The 17130-nt window shown below is 41.7% G+C and overlaps 1 protein-coding gene across 1 annotated transcript in view; it reads left to right on the plus strand.

Moving 5' to 3' along the window:
- The first annotated feature begins 1255 nt into the window (after positions 1-1255).
- The window catches only part of MEOX2 (mesenchyme homeobox 2), a 55852-nt gene continuing 39977 nt past the window's right edge, over positions 1256-17130 (plus strand). Inside the window, exon 1 of the mRNA XM_005228813.3 lies at positions 1256-2075. Within this exon, the coding sequence (XP_005228870.2) occupies positions 1565-2075 (511 nt within the window). The 5' untranslated portion in view covers positions 1256-1564. The remainder of the gene's footprint in view (positions 2076-17130) is intronic.

Below are 17130 nucleotides of genomic sequence, written 5' to 3' on the forward strand. Positions count from 1 at the left end.
CACACATGGACCTAAAATTTTAGACTTAACTTGCAGGAGCGCTATGGTTTTCCTTTTCGTTTTGTTTTATTAATCTTTTTTTTATTATTTTTTTTTTTTAATTCTGATTTGGGGGGGAGGAGGAGGAAGGTACAGCGTGGACTAAGGAATGAGAAACAAAACATTTCCGCAGCGGGCACCTCTTTGGTCGGTGATCAATAAGTGCGTTACCCTAATTTAGACCAGTTCACAGCCGCCTTCGTGACTGCTCTTAATTCCGCTAGACTCATGTTAAAAGAAAAAAAAAAAAAAAAAAAGATTTAAAAAAAAAAAGCCAAGCTCTCTGGGTCGTCCCTCTTGAGCCACTAAAGACCGCAACGAAGAAGATGAAGATATAGGGAATAAAAATCATGAGACTTCTCCTTTTGAAGGGGCAGGGGGCAGGAAGGGGAACTTGTCTTTCTGCGGCCGGACGGGATCGCCCGGTGAGCGCCGGCCGTAGCCTTGCAGAGCCAAGCCCCCGGTGCAGGGGGCACGGCGTGCGGGGCGTGCGGGGCGTGCGGGGAGCGGGGCAGCGCTGCGGCTCGCCCCGGGAGCGGGGTCGCGGGGCAGCGGAGCGGGGGAATGCCCCGCACCCGCACGGCGCTGCTCGGCGCGGGGGGTGGCGGCGGCCGGCCGCCGTGGCCGCCTGCGCGCTGCGCCCGCACACCTGGGCGCGCAGGTGAGGCGCTGCCGAGCGCCCTCCGGCCCGCGGGGAACGGGGAGGCCGCAGCCCCCGCACCCCCGCCCGCCACCCCGGAGTGAGCCCCGCGATTTCGCCTCACGTCTTTATTGCGCTCCACTGCCCGCTCCTCGGGGGTCGGCGGCACCCCGAGCGGGCCTCGCCGGCCCCGACGGGGCGGCCGCGGGGGCACGGCCGGCACCCGCCCTTCCCCCGCCCCCCCCCCCCCCCCCCCCCCCCCCCCCCCCCAGATCCGCCCCGGGGGGCGCGTGCGGCCTTGCGGGCCCCGGGGCAGCCCTGCCGGTCGCCGCGGCGGGGAGGCGCGCTCCCGCGACCCGCCCGGGGGCAGGGAGAGGCGGGCTGCGCCCCCGCGGAGCCGCCCCCCCTCCGCTGCCGCGGGCGCCCGGGGCGCGGGCGCGCAGCGCTACCGCCCGCTGACGGAGCGGCTGGGCGCGGGGATGGCGCTGGCGTTTTGGAGGGAGTTTGCATGTGGTCAGTGCTGTGTTGCTAAGCCAGCCCCCAGCTCACATTACACACTACTGTATTTATAACCTCTCGGAGCCGTTTCCCCCCTTCGAGCAGTTCTCTGGGACCACCTTCTATTGGCTTCAACCTCTCCCACTTCTTGACATCTGAGCAGCTCTGAGAAAGGCTCATCTAGGTCCGAGTGTTTATGCAGCGGAGACTGGCCACTAGGGCTAAAGACCTGGATTATCTGAGCTCAGCTGCCTGCTGCAAAGTCTGTCGTTGCCGTTTTGGAAAAAAAAATCCCAACCCCGATCTGTTTACAGTGAAAGTTGACAAAGGGTGGTGAAGTTGGATCTTTCCTAAACTCTCCTGCCTGGAACCTGAGACTTGCATGCCATGGATCACACACTCTTTGGCTGCCTGCGCAGCCCCCATGCCACTGCGCAGAGCTTGCATCCTTTCTCCCAGTCTTCTCTTGCCCTGCATGGAAGATCTGACCACATGTCCTACCCTGATCTGTCTTCTTCTTCTTCCTCTTGCATAATAGCGGGATACCCCAATGAGGAGGGCATGTTTGCCAGCCAGCATCATAGGGGGCACCACCACCATCACCACCACCACCACCACCACCACCAGCAACAGCAGCACCAGGCTTTGCAGACGAACTGGCACATTCCTCAGATGTCGTCTCCTCCCGCCGCGGCCAGGCACAGCCTCTGCCTTCAGCCCGACTCAGGAGGACCCCCGGAGCTGGGCAGCAGCCCCCCCGTCCTGTGTTCAAACTCTTCCAGCCTGGGCACTAACACCCCCACGGGGGCAGCGTGTGCGCCTGGGGACTATGGCAGGCAGGCTCTGTCCCCGGTGGAAACAGAGAAGAGGTCCGGCAAAAGGAAAAGCGACAGCTCAGGTAACGGCTCACGCTTTCCCCTGCGGGGCGGGACCCCCGGGCGGGGGGTGCCGGGGGGAGCTGCGCTGCTGGGCCCGGGTCCCCCGCCGCGGCTCGGCTGGGCTCGGCTGGGCTCGGCTGGCCCCGGCCGCCGCCGTGAAGCCGCCGCCCGCGGACACCGGGCCGCCGGGGCGCTCCTTCCTCGGCGCGCTCTCGGGCGCTCCATCACCGGGGCGAGCTTGATTAGGGCTGCGGGGGAGGGGGGGGCGAGCGAAAAGTCAAAATCCAGCACGTGATAGAGCATGAAATGAAGGTGGTGGCGGCGGGGGGAGAGTTTCCTACGGGCAGGGAGCGAAACGTTCCCAGTTTAGGTGAGGATTTTCGCATCTGGCCCCGCGTCCCCCTCCCCCCGGCCCGACACGCCACCTCCGCTTCAAAATTCGGAATATAGCGCGCTCCGTCCCCTCCGCCCCTCCGCCGCGGAGCTGCCTGCGGTTCCCAGGCGATTGCACAACGCTTGGAAGCTGCCTTGGAAGTGGGATTCGGGAGAGGAGCCGGTGCCTTGCTGCTGCCCCGTAGGATCTGGGGGCGCCTGCATCAGATCCTCCGCGGGGAAGGGGCAGAAGGGGGAGCCTGGAAAGCGGCCGGGCGCGGACAGGGGTTTCGGAAAGCCACCGCACCTCAGTTTGCTGGTGGCGGGGGCGGGGGGAGGGAAGGAGCTGCCTGCCTTTTAAAATCGCTGCAGTTCTTGCTTCAAGACGAGCAGAAAAAACTACTGTAGACTCGCAGTCATTCCAGGGCGATGATTTGGCATCACTGAGCACGCAAAAAAACAGCTTGACATAAATCTCCGCTTTCTAAAACGGCAAAGCCTGTCACAGCCCCGCTCTGACAAAAGCCACGCGGCGGAGGCAGCGCGACAGATGGCACTTCCCTTAGGGCACACGTAAACCGGGGGGGGTGGTGGTGGTGGTGGTGTCATCAAAAACATAGCGAGGCAGGCAGGAGGCACCTGAGAAAGAGAGGGCTCAACGGTTTGGAAACACAAGAGCAAGCGCACCAAATTGTTTGTTGTTGAGGAAGAGAAAGTGAAAGGTTATTCCAGATACTTATGAAGTTCACAAGTGAAACCATGACCTCTTCACTTGAAACGTTGTGAACTTGGTAAAGTGGTAAGCAACAGAAACTATTTTAAAAAACAGCCCTCAAGGATATCATCATTTTCTTTGTTGTCCGATACATTAAGAAACGTTTACAAGTAATTCAGAATGGGTTTAACTGAATTTAATCTTACGTAGCTGGTCTGCGGGCTGATAACTCTTCCAAGATTAAAACCCGTATTTAGTTAAAAATGGTGGCAAAATCTATTGTTGCATCTTCATTACATTTTATGAGATAAAAGGAAATCTCTGGTTTTGTGAGGTGTATGAGAAACGCTAAAATTTGAGTCCTCGTTACGGCTGGGAACATAACTGGATGCCTGCGGGTGTAAGGACTTACTGTATTTGTCAGTCGATCTAAAGCTGAAGAAAGAAAGGAAATTGGTCCCTCTCACTGTCAGGGAAGTATCTGCATCGCTTTCTGTTTATATCATTTTGCAAAGCAAACAAAAAAAACACCAGGAGGGAAAGTCCCAAACCTTAGCCTCAAAGTGACTGGAGTCTTCCACTGGATTTGGGGACAAGGGTTCAGAGCCTTTAGCCATGGTTAGGCTTTTCTTGTGCTCTACTCCGAATCTCACTTTCTAAGACTTTCTGAAGATAAAGGCAGGTAACTATTTCCTCCTCCCTTTCCCTAAGAAAAAAATATTATGGCTGTTCACACAATCGTGGATCTATCAAACTGAAAACGGGCATCTTTTGACAACAGCAACTGTTTAGCTGCTGTATCTTTGGTTTTTCTTCAGGGAAAGCCTGAGTTTTGGACTGAACATTTAACCCCACCCCTTTATGAAGCCTGAGCTCTGGTGCTGGATATTTAATGCCCTTCTAATGTATGGCAGCAAGAACTATTTTTAAGTCGCTGCATTTCTGTATTTGTCATCCATAATTGCCCCTCGTTTGATTAAAAATCACCCCCTTTATTTCTCATTAAGCTGTTTTTTTAAAACAAATTACTGTACTTGAAAGAATTTAATCCACGCCTTCCTCACTTTTGGGAGACATATTCATCACACTTGGATCTATTTCAGTAAGCATTTGTATAAAGTCTTAATAGTAAATAACTAAGAAGTGAAGAGAGACTGTTTTAAGTTTCCGTGCCAGCATTCTGAGACAATTATTGATGTTCTTGCTTATTTACAGATATGTTTCCTCTTTTTAAGCATATCACTTAAAGCCACAGAATGTTAGTGTTTTCTTGAGCACTGAATCTGTTCTGCATTTCAGAGCTGAATTAACCTTAGGCTACCCCTTTCTTGCACTACTCTGCTTTTATTGCTGGATGTTTAAGATCAGGAACATTGATTCGTAAAGCTGAGTATACAGATCGTTCAAAGAAAGTAAAACGTGAGCATTCCTTGTGTCATTTATCTCCCCAACTAGTAACTGTTGCTCAGCCATAAAGATACTCTGAAAATTGACCAGCAGAGATTCCCCATTTTACTTATTTGTTACGATGGCGGGAGTGTAATTTTTAAAAATTATAAACAAAAATCCAGAGGGCGAGCAAAATTTTGGACAATAGGAACTGTGTGTTTGTCCCTGTGCTAGCTTGTTTCCCCTGGAATTAACATATTGCAGGGGAATGGGAGGATAGAAACATTTTGCAGTCTGCTCTGTTACGCTTTTGTTTGGGATTGAGAAAGCAAGGTGAAATGTGCTTTCATGGTAGTTTTATAAGCTGTCTGACTTACAGTTTTCTTCTGCCCTAACCCAGGTTTAAGCAGTTTGGGAAGTTCCCTTTGAAGATATTGGATAGGCTGCTACAGAACAGGGTGAAATTGTCCACTGTTCTGGTTGTAAAGGACTGGGAAATACTGCTTACTCTAGTCATCAACCCCTGCCTGCTACAGCTGTCCGCGTCTCCAGGTTTTGTAGTTGCTCTCTCATTATCTTCAGAACATTCCTTCCAACCTGCGTAGGCCCAGAAGTGGGTCAGTAAACTAGCCTGTGAGTTGAGAAGTGATGCACACAAATCTTTAGATGTTAACATTTTGCAGTGAATAATGGCATCTGCATCCTTGCCTTTGTAACTCAGCTCTGCATGTGTCAAGGATGTAGGAGTAAAAAGACGATACTAAATTTGAGTCTAGGTTACAAATAAAATTGCTGATTTTAAAGTGCACTAATGGTCAGAATTATCTGTGTGCTAATGAGGTGCGGATGAAAACCATGCTGAGTGTATAAAAAACATATTCTTGGAGTGCTTTGTTGCTTTGTGGTACGAGTTGTTCTATATGGAATACTTTGGATTTTTCTAATGCCTCCTCTTCTCATTACTTGCCTGGAACTTTTAGGGCCATTTTATTTCTGGGTTTTATAAAGTAGGTTTTCGCTCTGAGATGATGCGGAACATATCAAATGCAAAATTACTACTGCGGTTGTCTAAGTTGGCTCACTTAAGTCCAAGTTTTCTTAAAACTTCAGTCAGGAGAAAAGCATACCAATGCCTATATAGGAAGTGTAATCTTGTTTTACTAAGAAATACAAAAAGAAAGTGAATCCGGTAGCCCTACGGAAGCCTAAAATCCTATGGCAAAAAAAATATCTGCACTATGCTGAAAAGACCAGGGGGAGGCTGAGTACTGTTGATGGAGTTCTTCTAAGCACTATAGCTATTCAAACATTTAATTGCGATAGATAAATGCAAGTTATAAGCAAATTTGATTCCAGTTAAAGTTCTAATGTAATTAAACACATGTCCCCAGGCATGAGAAACCTTTTTTAATTTTTATTTTCATTTTTATTTTTATTTTTATTTTTTAAAGTTTGACATGGAAAAATGTTTTTATATGGTGCAGATTTCCAAGGAAAGGCTAGCAGGTAATAACAACTATTCATATTTTTGACTCTATTTACAATAGTATAATACAGAAACACTGCTGTTAAACCTACAAAAACAATTCAGGAATCCAGTGTTTCAATAGCTGTTCTGCTGGTTTTTGTTCACTAAGAAATCAAATGGAAAGAAAACAATACTTTTTTTTTCCAGTGTTTTAACATCTTTTACAACCTACCTATTCTCAGCATGCAAGCAGTAAAAAGTTACATCTCCAGGGCATTTATTTTAAACAGATCTATATATCATAAATCATATGTACTTGTTTGAAATGGTTTCTAAAAAGCAGGTCATTTTGATAAATGATTATAAATACTGTGAAATCATGGGTTTTGAGGACTTCTGATTGGTTTCTGAAACACATCATGAAGAAAAATGAGCTGCACACTTGTAGTCAAAAAGAACTGTGTAACTGATTCATCAATATGTCTGTGCTTTTCAGCGTGGTTGTAAACGGAAGCAAGAAAAAATACATGATAAAGCATAGTTTTTCTGGAAAGAGTTAATTTGTTTGGTAAGCAGTGTCAAAGCATCACTTACCATTAAAAAAACCCATCAACAACAACAAAACACCTCTGTAGATTTCAGAAATGAAACAAGTTCAAAATCCAGTGAATAATGATCATACTTCTAGGAGAAAACTTTTAAGGGTGATTGCTTAGCAAATGTTGGCTAACAGGCTGCTTGCTGGATTGTTTAATAGTTGCAAATTTGCAGTATGTTCACTTTTGCTCTCAGGAAACACAATCAGGAACTTTTCTAGGACTGCAAAATTTTTAAACACTATTTTACTAATACAGTTTCAGAATTCTTTGCCCATAGCCAAAGAGTCATTTTGTGTAGGCAGAAATAAGTATGGCCTCTAATTATGTATTTCTGTCTGTTTATACATATAATTCAGTAGGATTTACACTCACACACACACCCCCCCCCCCAACCTGCCGTCCCAATCCAGACAGGAGCACAAATGTTTTTGTGAGAAGGTCTGTTGACTCTAGTGTAACTATTGGAGTGCTCAAGGTTTTTTAAGCCATTAGAGTTTAATTGTATTACTCTGTTTTAAATCTTCAGCACAGAAATGTAATTGCATGTTATTCTGGTATTATTTTGTATTAAGCACTATCAGGGATCCCAGTCTTCAAAGCAAAGTCACCAAGGGGTCTGGATGTCTATGAGGTGTTGTACTAGAACCAAATGTAGAAGGAGATATGGACACGTGGGGCTTAAAGATCCACATATTCTGGCAATATCTGGAGAAAATGTCACAAAAACTTTTCAAAAAATTATAGTTGTAGTTGCATTTCAGGATTTTTAAACTGCTGTTGCATGGTAGGGAAAGATAAATGCTTTATAATTCTTGCATATATTGATTGGTAAAATGTTAGGGTTGCCTGCTTATTTGAGCATTGCCAATTCAGCATTATATATATAAATTTAATTTTAATTTCATTGGTCTTGGCATCCTAGGATAAAATTTGTCCTAACATATCTAGAATAACTTCTCTAGTATTTTGCACAGTAAGTAACCAGATTCTGGATTTTTTTTATCAGACTTGTTGCCCGTTTTAGACTTGCTAATTATTTATTAAGTGCTTTTTTAATGAGCCTGTTCATCTGCATATAGTTTGCCGTTTGGAAATACTCATTCTTTAGTGACATGATGACTTCATATGCTGTATCTCTGAAATCCTCAAGAGCAGGATTGAGCTCTGTGTCTTGAAATTCAAGGGAAGGTGACAACATTATCTTTGCTGCTGTCTGCTAATAATCTGGATTATTGCTTTCAGCAAATACAATATTACACAGCAGCATGAATGTTTGCTGTAGCATGTTTCAGTAGCAAAATGTATTCTACCGAGCAGTTTTCCCAGTCTCTGGAAAGAAAAAGAAAGAAGTCTGGTTTCATTGCTAGAATGAGAAAAATTTAAATCCATCAGTAAAATGTAGTTATGGTGGGGTTGGGTTCAATCCTTATTTTTGCTATGTTATCCTGTGTCCTTGTTCTAATACACTGAAGAATGCAACTTGAAAGGCTGTGAAAGGAAAGTCATATTTTTTAAATATAAATACTTGCATATGTCGCTAATAAGGTTTCTAACTAAGATAGTGTGGGTTTAGAGAAGTTTGATAAACAGTGCTTGAGGCCACTTCATTACATCAGTGCACAGCTGGGCACTTAACCCAGCCTTATGATCTATCTCAAACTTGTGTCCTGTCCTTTTATATCTGTTTCCTCAACCCATACAATGGCTACAGCAGAGCTTTCCTTCCATTTGTAAAGTACTGTAAGTTTTTATTAAATGAAAAGCTTTGTGTGAATGTGTGTGCAGGCGTGCTTTTCGTAGTAGGCTTTAAAGACTCACAGATCTGCATCACCATTTCTCAAGCACTGCTGGTGGCAGAGTAGGAGCGAGACAGTGTGCAGCCACCCCGCAGCAAAGAGCCTTCCTCCCACTTCTCAGCCAGGCAATCGCATCACCTTTACCAGCATGAGTTTGTGTGGCTGCATAGGTGTATGCAGCAAGAAGGCGTTTGACTTCTCGGGTGAGTGTCTGGGGTCTTTGATGGCTGGGTAACTGCTTTTCCGTTATATTTCATGAAAGTTTCAATTGAAAAATAGCCTGGTGTAATTGTGTTGGATGCACACAATCTAGGCTTAAGTGTTTGAATAAAAAAAGTTACTAAAGTTTATAAACACACATTCTAAGGGAAGTTTCACCTGGAAGATACTGATGACAAAGCTCCCACTGATTTTTTGTAGTACCAGATTTTAAGATGTCTGTTCTTAACTGTGAATGTAGCTTAGCTTGTGAGAAGGAGATAGACCAGTTAGCCATGCTAGAGCTCATGTTTTTTGTGCTGCGCTGTCTTGCATGCTTCCAGCGGCAAACACAGCAAAAGAATGCTTGTTTAAAAAAACACTGCTGCCCTTGGTCTTAGTTTTCTAGCATTTGTTGTCCTTGTTATTTATGAATATGTATTACAAAGTCTGTGTCCTTTGATAAGTTTACCTAAACCATATCCATTTACAATAATATTTTAATAGACAAAAATGTAAATCACACTGATGTTATTCCATAACTTCTAATTTTATGTATTAATCTGTAATATTGCTAATGCAGAGTTACATTACTGTATCCTAGCATTCACTAAGTGATGCAGAGTGGGCAAAAAAATCATTAATATAATGGGATATAGTAGTAGACAGTTCATTGTCATACATGAAAAGTTTCTTTTGAAGTCTTCTACTAGTGTTATAAATAGACAACTTGGGCTCTTAAAATTCTGCTTGTTAACATCAATGATATTAAAGATGTAATATTCATTGTAAATTAGGGAGGATATCCTTCATTTTGAGATCTTGGACCTACAGAAGACAGTAACATACCGCCTATTTGTAACATGAGTTTATTTTCCATATGGAATGTTAATTTTACAAATAGTTTTGGCGGTAGGTTACTTGAGTGGAAGTTGTGCATATTACTAAATAGGCATGTGATTATACATCAAAAGAAAAATCAGAAGTCACATTTGGAAATTGGCTACTGAATATTTTGTTGTTTAATGATGAATGTAATCATTCAGTACCATGCAATTTAAAATCACTGGAGCTTCTTGCTCGATACAAAGAAAAAAAAGCAGTCTGAACCGTACTTTGAAAGTTACCTGTGATGAATAAACCTTGCAGTAATGGGAAAAGGGGCCCTTAAAATACATAAACAGAAGAAAACAGACATGAAAACTTAATGGTCATTTGAAGGAAAGGTTATTTTGTATTTGAACCTAAATTTCCTTTTATCTTTCTTTTTAACTAATGAAACAAAATAATTGACAAAACAGCAGAAGAATCAAGTCTCAAAGGAATGAGTCACATCTTTCATTTATGATGGAAAGGCATAGTTCTACTAAACCAATAAAATCCAGTGGATTATGAAACCCTAACTGGAAGCCAAGTGATCTTTCTTTCTTTTCTTTCTTTTCTTTCTTTTCTTTCTTTTCTTTCTTTTCTTTCTTTTCTTTCTTTTCTTTCTTTTCTTTCTTTTCTTTCTTTTCTTTCTTTTCTTTCTTTTCTTTCTTTTCTTTCTTTTCTTTCTTTTCTTTCTTTTCTTTCTTTTCTTTCTTTTCTTTCTTTTCTTTCTTTTCTTTCTTTTCTTTCTCTCTCTCTCTGGCTTTCTCGGTCTTCTTTTCTCTCCTTCTTTCTTTCTGTTCCTCTCTCTTTCTCTTTCTTGCTCTCTCTCCTCTCTTTTTATGAAGCTGCCTCTTGAACTAGAGAAAAATTGGTTGATTGAACATTATTTTATAGCAAATAGGATATGAAAAACTAAAACTGAAACAGATTACTGCAGGCTTTTAAAAGCTTTCCTTCTGCATGCTCTCAGATCTCTAATAAGTTTTTTTTTTATTTTTAGCAAGTGAGCCTGAACAAATGCTGCCTTACATAAACTGCGTTAGATGCACTTCAGTAGCCTCTGACACCGTTGTGGGTTTTAATTCTTAGACTGTGGTCCCATGATGATGCCAGCATACATTTAATTTTGTATGTTGGGAGATGAATGAATTCTTGGGTTTGCTTAAGTCAAAACTAACTATTGAGTGGAGCCAGGACTTCACAGCAGAATTAGTCAGATAACTTTGATACAAATACACCTGAAGTTAAGTGTATGTTTACACATTGATGAACTGGGGGCATTAGTCACTTAAATTTACCAAGCGGAAAAAACTGTTTCCCACTTTGGTCGTTCTAAAAATAGATTCTAAAAAATCTGTTGGACATATGTGGACTGACAACATAACTCTGAAGAGAGTTGAATGAACCACGGGGTTTTCTACCTGCCCAGCAAAAAATGGCATGTTATAGAAGTACGCAGTGTACCCTGAATGTGCATGGGGGCTTCTTTGAAAGGGGATGTTTTTACAGGGTGAGTGAGTCTCCTCAGGCACACAGGTCTCAGTAGTTTTTCAAGCCTTTTATTTTCTTCCAGCTGGTGCAGAACACCAGAATGCTGCAGACCCCATCCTTACAGGGTATGTGGACAAGCAAAGCCTATTTGTTAAAATGTGCTTATTACCATAAAAAGAATGGTAGGAACAGTGACTAGATGCCTCCTAAATTCATAAAAATATCAGTTAGTTTAGTGAAGGAGAAAGAACTGAAGTCAGATCTCTTGATAAACTATACAAAAGCATATTTTGAAACGCTTTGGTACACTGAGCTGGTAAAAATGGTGTGAATGGAAGCCTGGGCAGCCATCAACTGCTCAAAGATGCATTGTAAAGCTTTGTGCTTAGAATTCCAGACAGTATTTTCTGCCAGAAGAAAACAGCAGTCTAAAGGGCGGGTAGGGCATCTTCACTCCTTTCAAACTGGTATTTTCTGAACTAGACTTTAAAGCCTAGTAAAAGTCCACAACTCTTACTTGCCTTACAGATGGCTTAGGGAGAACTGAGAATCTTGCAAGTCCTCTGCACTTTGGAATTACTGATTTGATTGACTCAGAAGTGATGTAGCAGCATAAAGCTTTTTTTTTTTTTTTTTTTTTTTTTTTTTTAAATTCTTTTTATATTCTTTTTTTTTTGGGAGTACCACAATAACCTCAAGCCTCAGCTGTATGCTAAGTCTTTGCATTCCTGAGGACATTAGGACAATACACACTAATGGTCTCACTCCTGGATCCCTCTCCCTCCCTCTTTTTTTTTTACACAAGTCCATTTCTGAAGGAGTGTATGCCTGTATATCCTTTCAATTTCTATTTATCCTTGCAGAATGAACTCTTTATTGCAAAACAAGAATACCACACTTTAATCAGATTTCCATTAGATGTTTACCTACAATATCTTAAGAACTACAGTGATCTGCTACATAGAACAGTACTTTTAGGTAATGTTAGTCTAATTGGTAGGCAATGCAAGATGAAACAGTTATCGATCAGTGGAGCAGAGTCAGATAAAAATAGGAGGCTTCATTAGCAGTTATCCATAAGGCATCTTGAATCTGCAGCACTATCTTCTCTTGTATTATTACCACTCTAATTTACATGATTTTCTAATAGATTATATTATTGGACCAATAAAAAGAGTGACTATTTTGCCTGTATTACTTGTTTTTATGAAACAATATATTAATATTAAAAGTAGTGAATAGAACAACATAAATTATAAATAAAAAAATGATGTGAATACACAAGGAGAAAAAGCTGGAGACAAGGCTGCAAATATTTTGGATTGGTTTACATTATGAAGAAATATGCTGCCAAACTTTCCTGTAGCTTTGGTTTAACTTTGCATTTTAATTTTTTTTCTCTGCTCATTCTGACCCCTTTGCTTTTTACACGTTGATACATTGCTACAACTTTACAAGTCAAACATCTTTATTGCTTTAATGTGAGAGTATGTGCAGAACTCTAACAGTATTCAAACACTATAAAGCTATCTTTATGTCACTGGTTCCAAACTGAAGTTTAGGCATGCACAGAAGGTGCCAGTTGAATTTGTAGTCTGCTGGCATGAGAAGTATCAGAGATTTAATATTTTTGTATTTGCAAACATATCGGGAGAGCTTTGCCAGACATGACACCAAAACAAACACTGTTTTTTGGATACAGATTGTGTGTTTCAAGTACAGTAGCTGAATGTGTCCAGCCTTTTTGAAGTGTGTTTGGTGAAATATAACTTACAGAATGACCCAGTCCTTCAAAGTTCTTGGGAAAGCTGTTTCTTTCCCTCCTGCAAAAGTAACTCAGTGCTTTGCCAGTCTGTACACTGATGCTCCCATCCTGTCAAAACTTAGGTTACAGTGTGTAATTCGCTTGAAATTAGCAGTATGATGTTGAAAAAGTTAAGCACAGGCGTGTCAGTTGCTAGTCAGTCATTGATTCCTTCAGCTTGATGGTGTGCGGCTAAGAAGTGTTTGTTGTTCCACAACATATGGGTAGATACCATAAAAATATTATTTATGAAGACTCTGGCTTGCTTTATGTTTTTCAAGCATGCTTCCACAACTAATTGATAGTCTTAATTCACACATACACGAACTAAAAGCTGCATCCATGTTAACCTTGAAACATATGGCTGACTTGATTATGTGGATAAATTGAAAGCTTGATGCTACCCATATAGTGGAGTCTGGCTACATGTTATTGCTGGTCTATTAATTAAAAGGACCTTGTTAATGTATCAGCAGAGTCTTACTAAAAAAGGCAGAGGTGAAATCCACACCAAGCTAGAAAAGCAGGAAGTACTGCTCTTATCTGAGGTATTCACATGACCCTACGTGGACCCTTACTAGATCAGAAGTTATTTGCTGGGGGTATGTGTTCCCTAAATACTTCTGGAAGAGTCCTTCTGCAAGTTTGGGAATGGAAGCAAGTCCAGGGGATGTGTAGCATGTTGCACAAGAAGCACAAAAATCTCACTAATCAGCCTTTGTACCTTCACTGCCATGCCATTTAATGTCTCATGTATCTTGGCCCTGCATAAAGCCTAAGAGCTAGCTTTATGCAGTTAATTTCAAGTTTCTTCATAAAAGCAGACAGCATTTCCTTTCCTTCCAGGGCAGGAATGCACAGACATAGGAAAATAATGCTCACAAAAGAGACCTTGGGGAAGTACAAAGCATCTTTTTACAGGGCCAAAACAGCTTTGTCCTTGGTTTTGCCAGTACAAGGCCATGGGCTGCTGCTTGTTCTCCTCAGGGTGAGAGCTATGGTTTAGAAGGTCATATTTTGCCATAAGAGTTTGCATGTTGCTTTTATCAGATTTTCTCTCCAACATGTTTTCAGACTGTTTTGCAAATATTTGACTTTAAAACCACTTAGCAGACATCAAATCCTCTTTCCCTACCCTGGCCCTCTCTTGGCTCCTTTCTGAACCTTGCCAAAACCAAAACTGATTAAATGATCCTACCGTTCAATCAAACTCTTTTGAAATTCCCTTCCCAGAATCGTTCTGGTTCCAGCTTATCCTCTCAGAATTAAACTTATTACCCTGTAAGGCATTGCCAAACTGCTGCTCAGCCAGTGTTTTGGATCCGGTTTCTTATCTACCTCAGTGTTTAATCCGTGTTGTCTGAAGGGTGTTCTTTTTCTATTCACACTCTTCTCTGCCTTTGGTATGGCTCATGTACATGCAGGAAACATCCAGAAGCAATATTCTGTCATTATCCCAACGGCTTCAAACCATCAACTGTTTACTGTGAACTTACTTTTGGTACCTGTCAGTCAGTTATGGCTTTTGTATGCATTTATGGTGTGTCAGAAAAGTGTGCAAGGCTGAGAGTAAACGGGAGAAAAGAAAAGAGAAAAAAAAATGTTTCATGTGCTCTCGTCTTCTTGAGGTCTTAACTTCATAAGGGCGTGCACCACAGAGCAGATTCTGTACACAGCTATAGTGGAAATCCAGCACAACCCAGACATAACAGTGCTGATGGTTAATATTTAATACAAGTGATATACCCAGTGTTGAGCAGCCCCTTGTGTAAAAAGGGAGTACTGGAAACTAACCCAAATTGGTGAAAAAAATATGAATCTAACATTCTTAAGAGGCACTCTTAATTCCAAGACTTTAGGTAATAATTACTCGTGCCAGAAGGAATGTGCTTCAAGGAAAGTAAAGTCTCATTTTGAAGGGGCCTGTAAACTCTTTAAATAGCATTGGCAATTTGTCCTTTCACTCTAGTTTTCTGTAAGAATTTTGAAAACACTAAAATATTTGTTTGTGATTCCATATCATTGATATAATAGCCATGAACATACATTTGGTGTGTGTGCAAGTGTGTGTGTGTGCATGTGTGTATCAAATCTAAAATAAGGGCAGATAGGGACCTGGATAGTCCACTTGATTTGACTGGACCAGCACTGGGTTATGCTGTGCTATGTCATTCCTGAACATATTTTAAAAACAGTTTGGAGAGGATGAGGGAGCTGCAGGCAGGGAGAGAAAAGAAAAGTACAGGAGCCTTGCTGATACATTCTGAGCACTTGGACTTGGCAATTTTGCAGTTATTTTCAAGTATCTAGAGTTTTTCAGCGTAGTATCAGCAAATAGAGTTCATGGTAAAATTACAGAAGATATTAAATCTGAACTCTGGAGACATAAATTCACATGAGGATCAGATCACAGGATTGGCTGCTTTCCGGCTAGTCTCCAGTGGGCTTTTTTCCATATCACAAAAATCACCATACAGTTTGGCACAACCTTCAGGCTCAGTGAAGAGGGTTCTGTTCCAGGACTGAAATAGCCAAAAGCACTAAATGCCAGAATTGAGGTGCATTTGCAGTGTAAGACGGAGACAGTTTTACAGCTTTTGTCTCAACTCTTCTTTCCCTTTGCTAGGAATAAATCTCTGGGTTTTGGTAAGAGTTCTATCAACTTTATAGAGGAAGGAGGGAGGAACCAGACACTAACCTTAGTACTTGTGACTTTATAACTAATGAAAACTTAAAAGTGTGTTGTGTTAGTAACTCACATTTCTGCAGCACACATTAGAATCTAATAGACAGTATTTGAGAAGATTTAAAAAATAGGTGAACAGATATATTTCTGGTCAAAATTAGAAAAAAAAATAAACAAGAAAGTTACAAACTTCTGAAAGTGATGGAGTCCTGCTCCCTTCCCCCACCTCCCATCAGCAAGCTGATGTTTCCAGCAACTTCAAAAACAGAAGACTTCTCTGTAATCCTAAATGTACATAAGGAACAGATTAAAGTCCTGATTTGTGAAAAAATTTGAGCATATGCTTAAGAACCATTGACTTCAATGGGAGTTAAACATGTCCCCACACACGCTTCTTGAACTGGAGACTAATAAGGATATTAAAAAGGATCAAGAGGCTGCCCCCCTTCAGGAAATGCTGCAAAACTGTCATAGCTGAAAGCTTTTTTTGTCATAGTCATATCGACTTTCATCACTACCCTTCTCACTTCACTTCCAACCTTCACAAAGCGGAGAAAATCACTCTTCCCTTCTCTTCCCATCTCTTCTCCATGCTGCTTTATGCCAGGCTAAGATTTCTCTGTCTTCAAAAAGGACAGGCACTACAGACTGCACTGTCCAGTAGCGATGCCTTTATTTCCAGTGTAATGAATGTGGATGACGATCAGATGGCACAGTGGATGGTGGTTGAACAACCCCCCTGAGCGAAATAATTATAAGATAATTATTTACATTGCTATCTAGCTATGCGGACCTAGGAATGATTGGAAGGGCAGAAAACACAGTGCAAGTTTAAAACAAACCAAAACACTATACTAAAAAAGTCACACGTAATTTACCTGAATGAATCTTATCCTATTTACAGGGAAAAAAGATACCACCCACCAAACAGCAATCCATATTTATATTCTTTTATCAGATGAGTGACAGATGGAGTGAAGTAGTGATGACTAAAAGGCTTGAGTATGGGTTGATTTCTTTCAGTTTGGTATGACAAAACAGGTTATGTATATGGTTTGTGAGTGTGGTACTCATTTATTAAATGCCCATTTGGACTTTAAAAAATAGCATGCCTTCAGTAGCAGTCTCAGGGAACAGACTCCATGGTGTAATAAATCTCATTTGCAGGAATTTTGGCCTGATACTCTTAATATACTCTGAACTTTCTTTTTCTGAACCTTGTCTCAAGCTCTACTGCACTCCTAAGTAATTTATCCCTTCTCTTCGTCATCCAGCTTTAGAAGGCAATTATCATGCATACTTATACACAGGATTAGATAATTTGGGGATAAGTCTTTGTTCTTATCTTCAAATCATTTCATTCCAAATTTCTTTATTTTATTTCCTTAATGAAAACTCTTTCTACAGCTGAAGATCAAAGGTAACTTTGACATAATGGCTGTTTAGGATAGTATCACTTTTAGAAAATAATTTATGCAAGAATCATAAAGCAGTAGAAACATAAACCTGAACAGAGTTTGGAAAAGAAAAACTAATGAGAAGAAAGGTCGTTAGGTATAGGAAAAGCTGAAAATGGACTGTATGTTTCTTTCTGTCTCCCATATTTTATTAAATTAGCTCATGTAAATTAGTAAAGATGTTTCCTGCTAACTCTGTTTATGTGCTTCTTGAAGCAGCTTTCTTTCAT

This window comes from Falco peregrinus, chromosome 5, assembly GCF_023634155.1.
Source record: "Falco peregrinus isolate bFalPer1 chromosome 5, bFalPer1.pri, whole genome shotgun sequence".
Classification (NCBI taxonomy): Eukaryota; Metazoa; Chordata; class Aves; order Falconiformes; family Falconidae; genus Falco; species Falco peregrinus.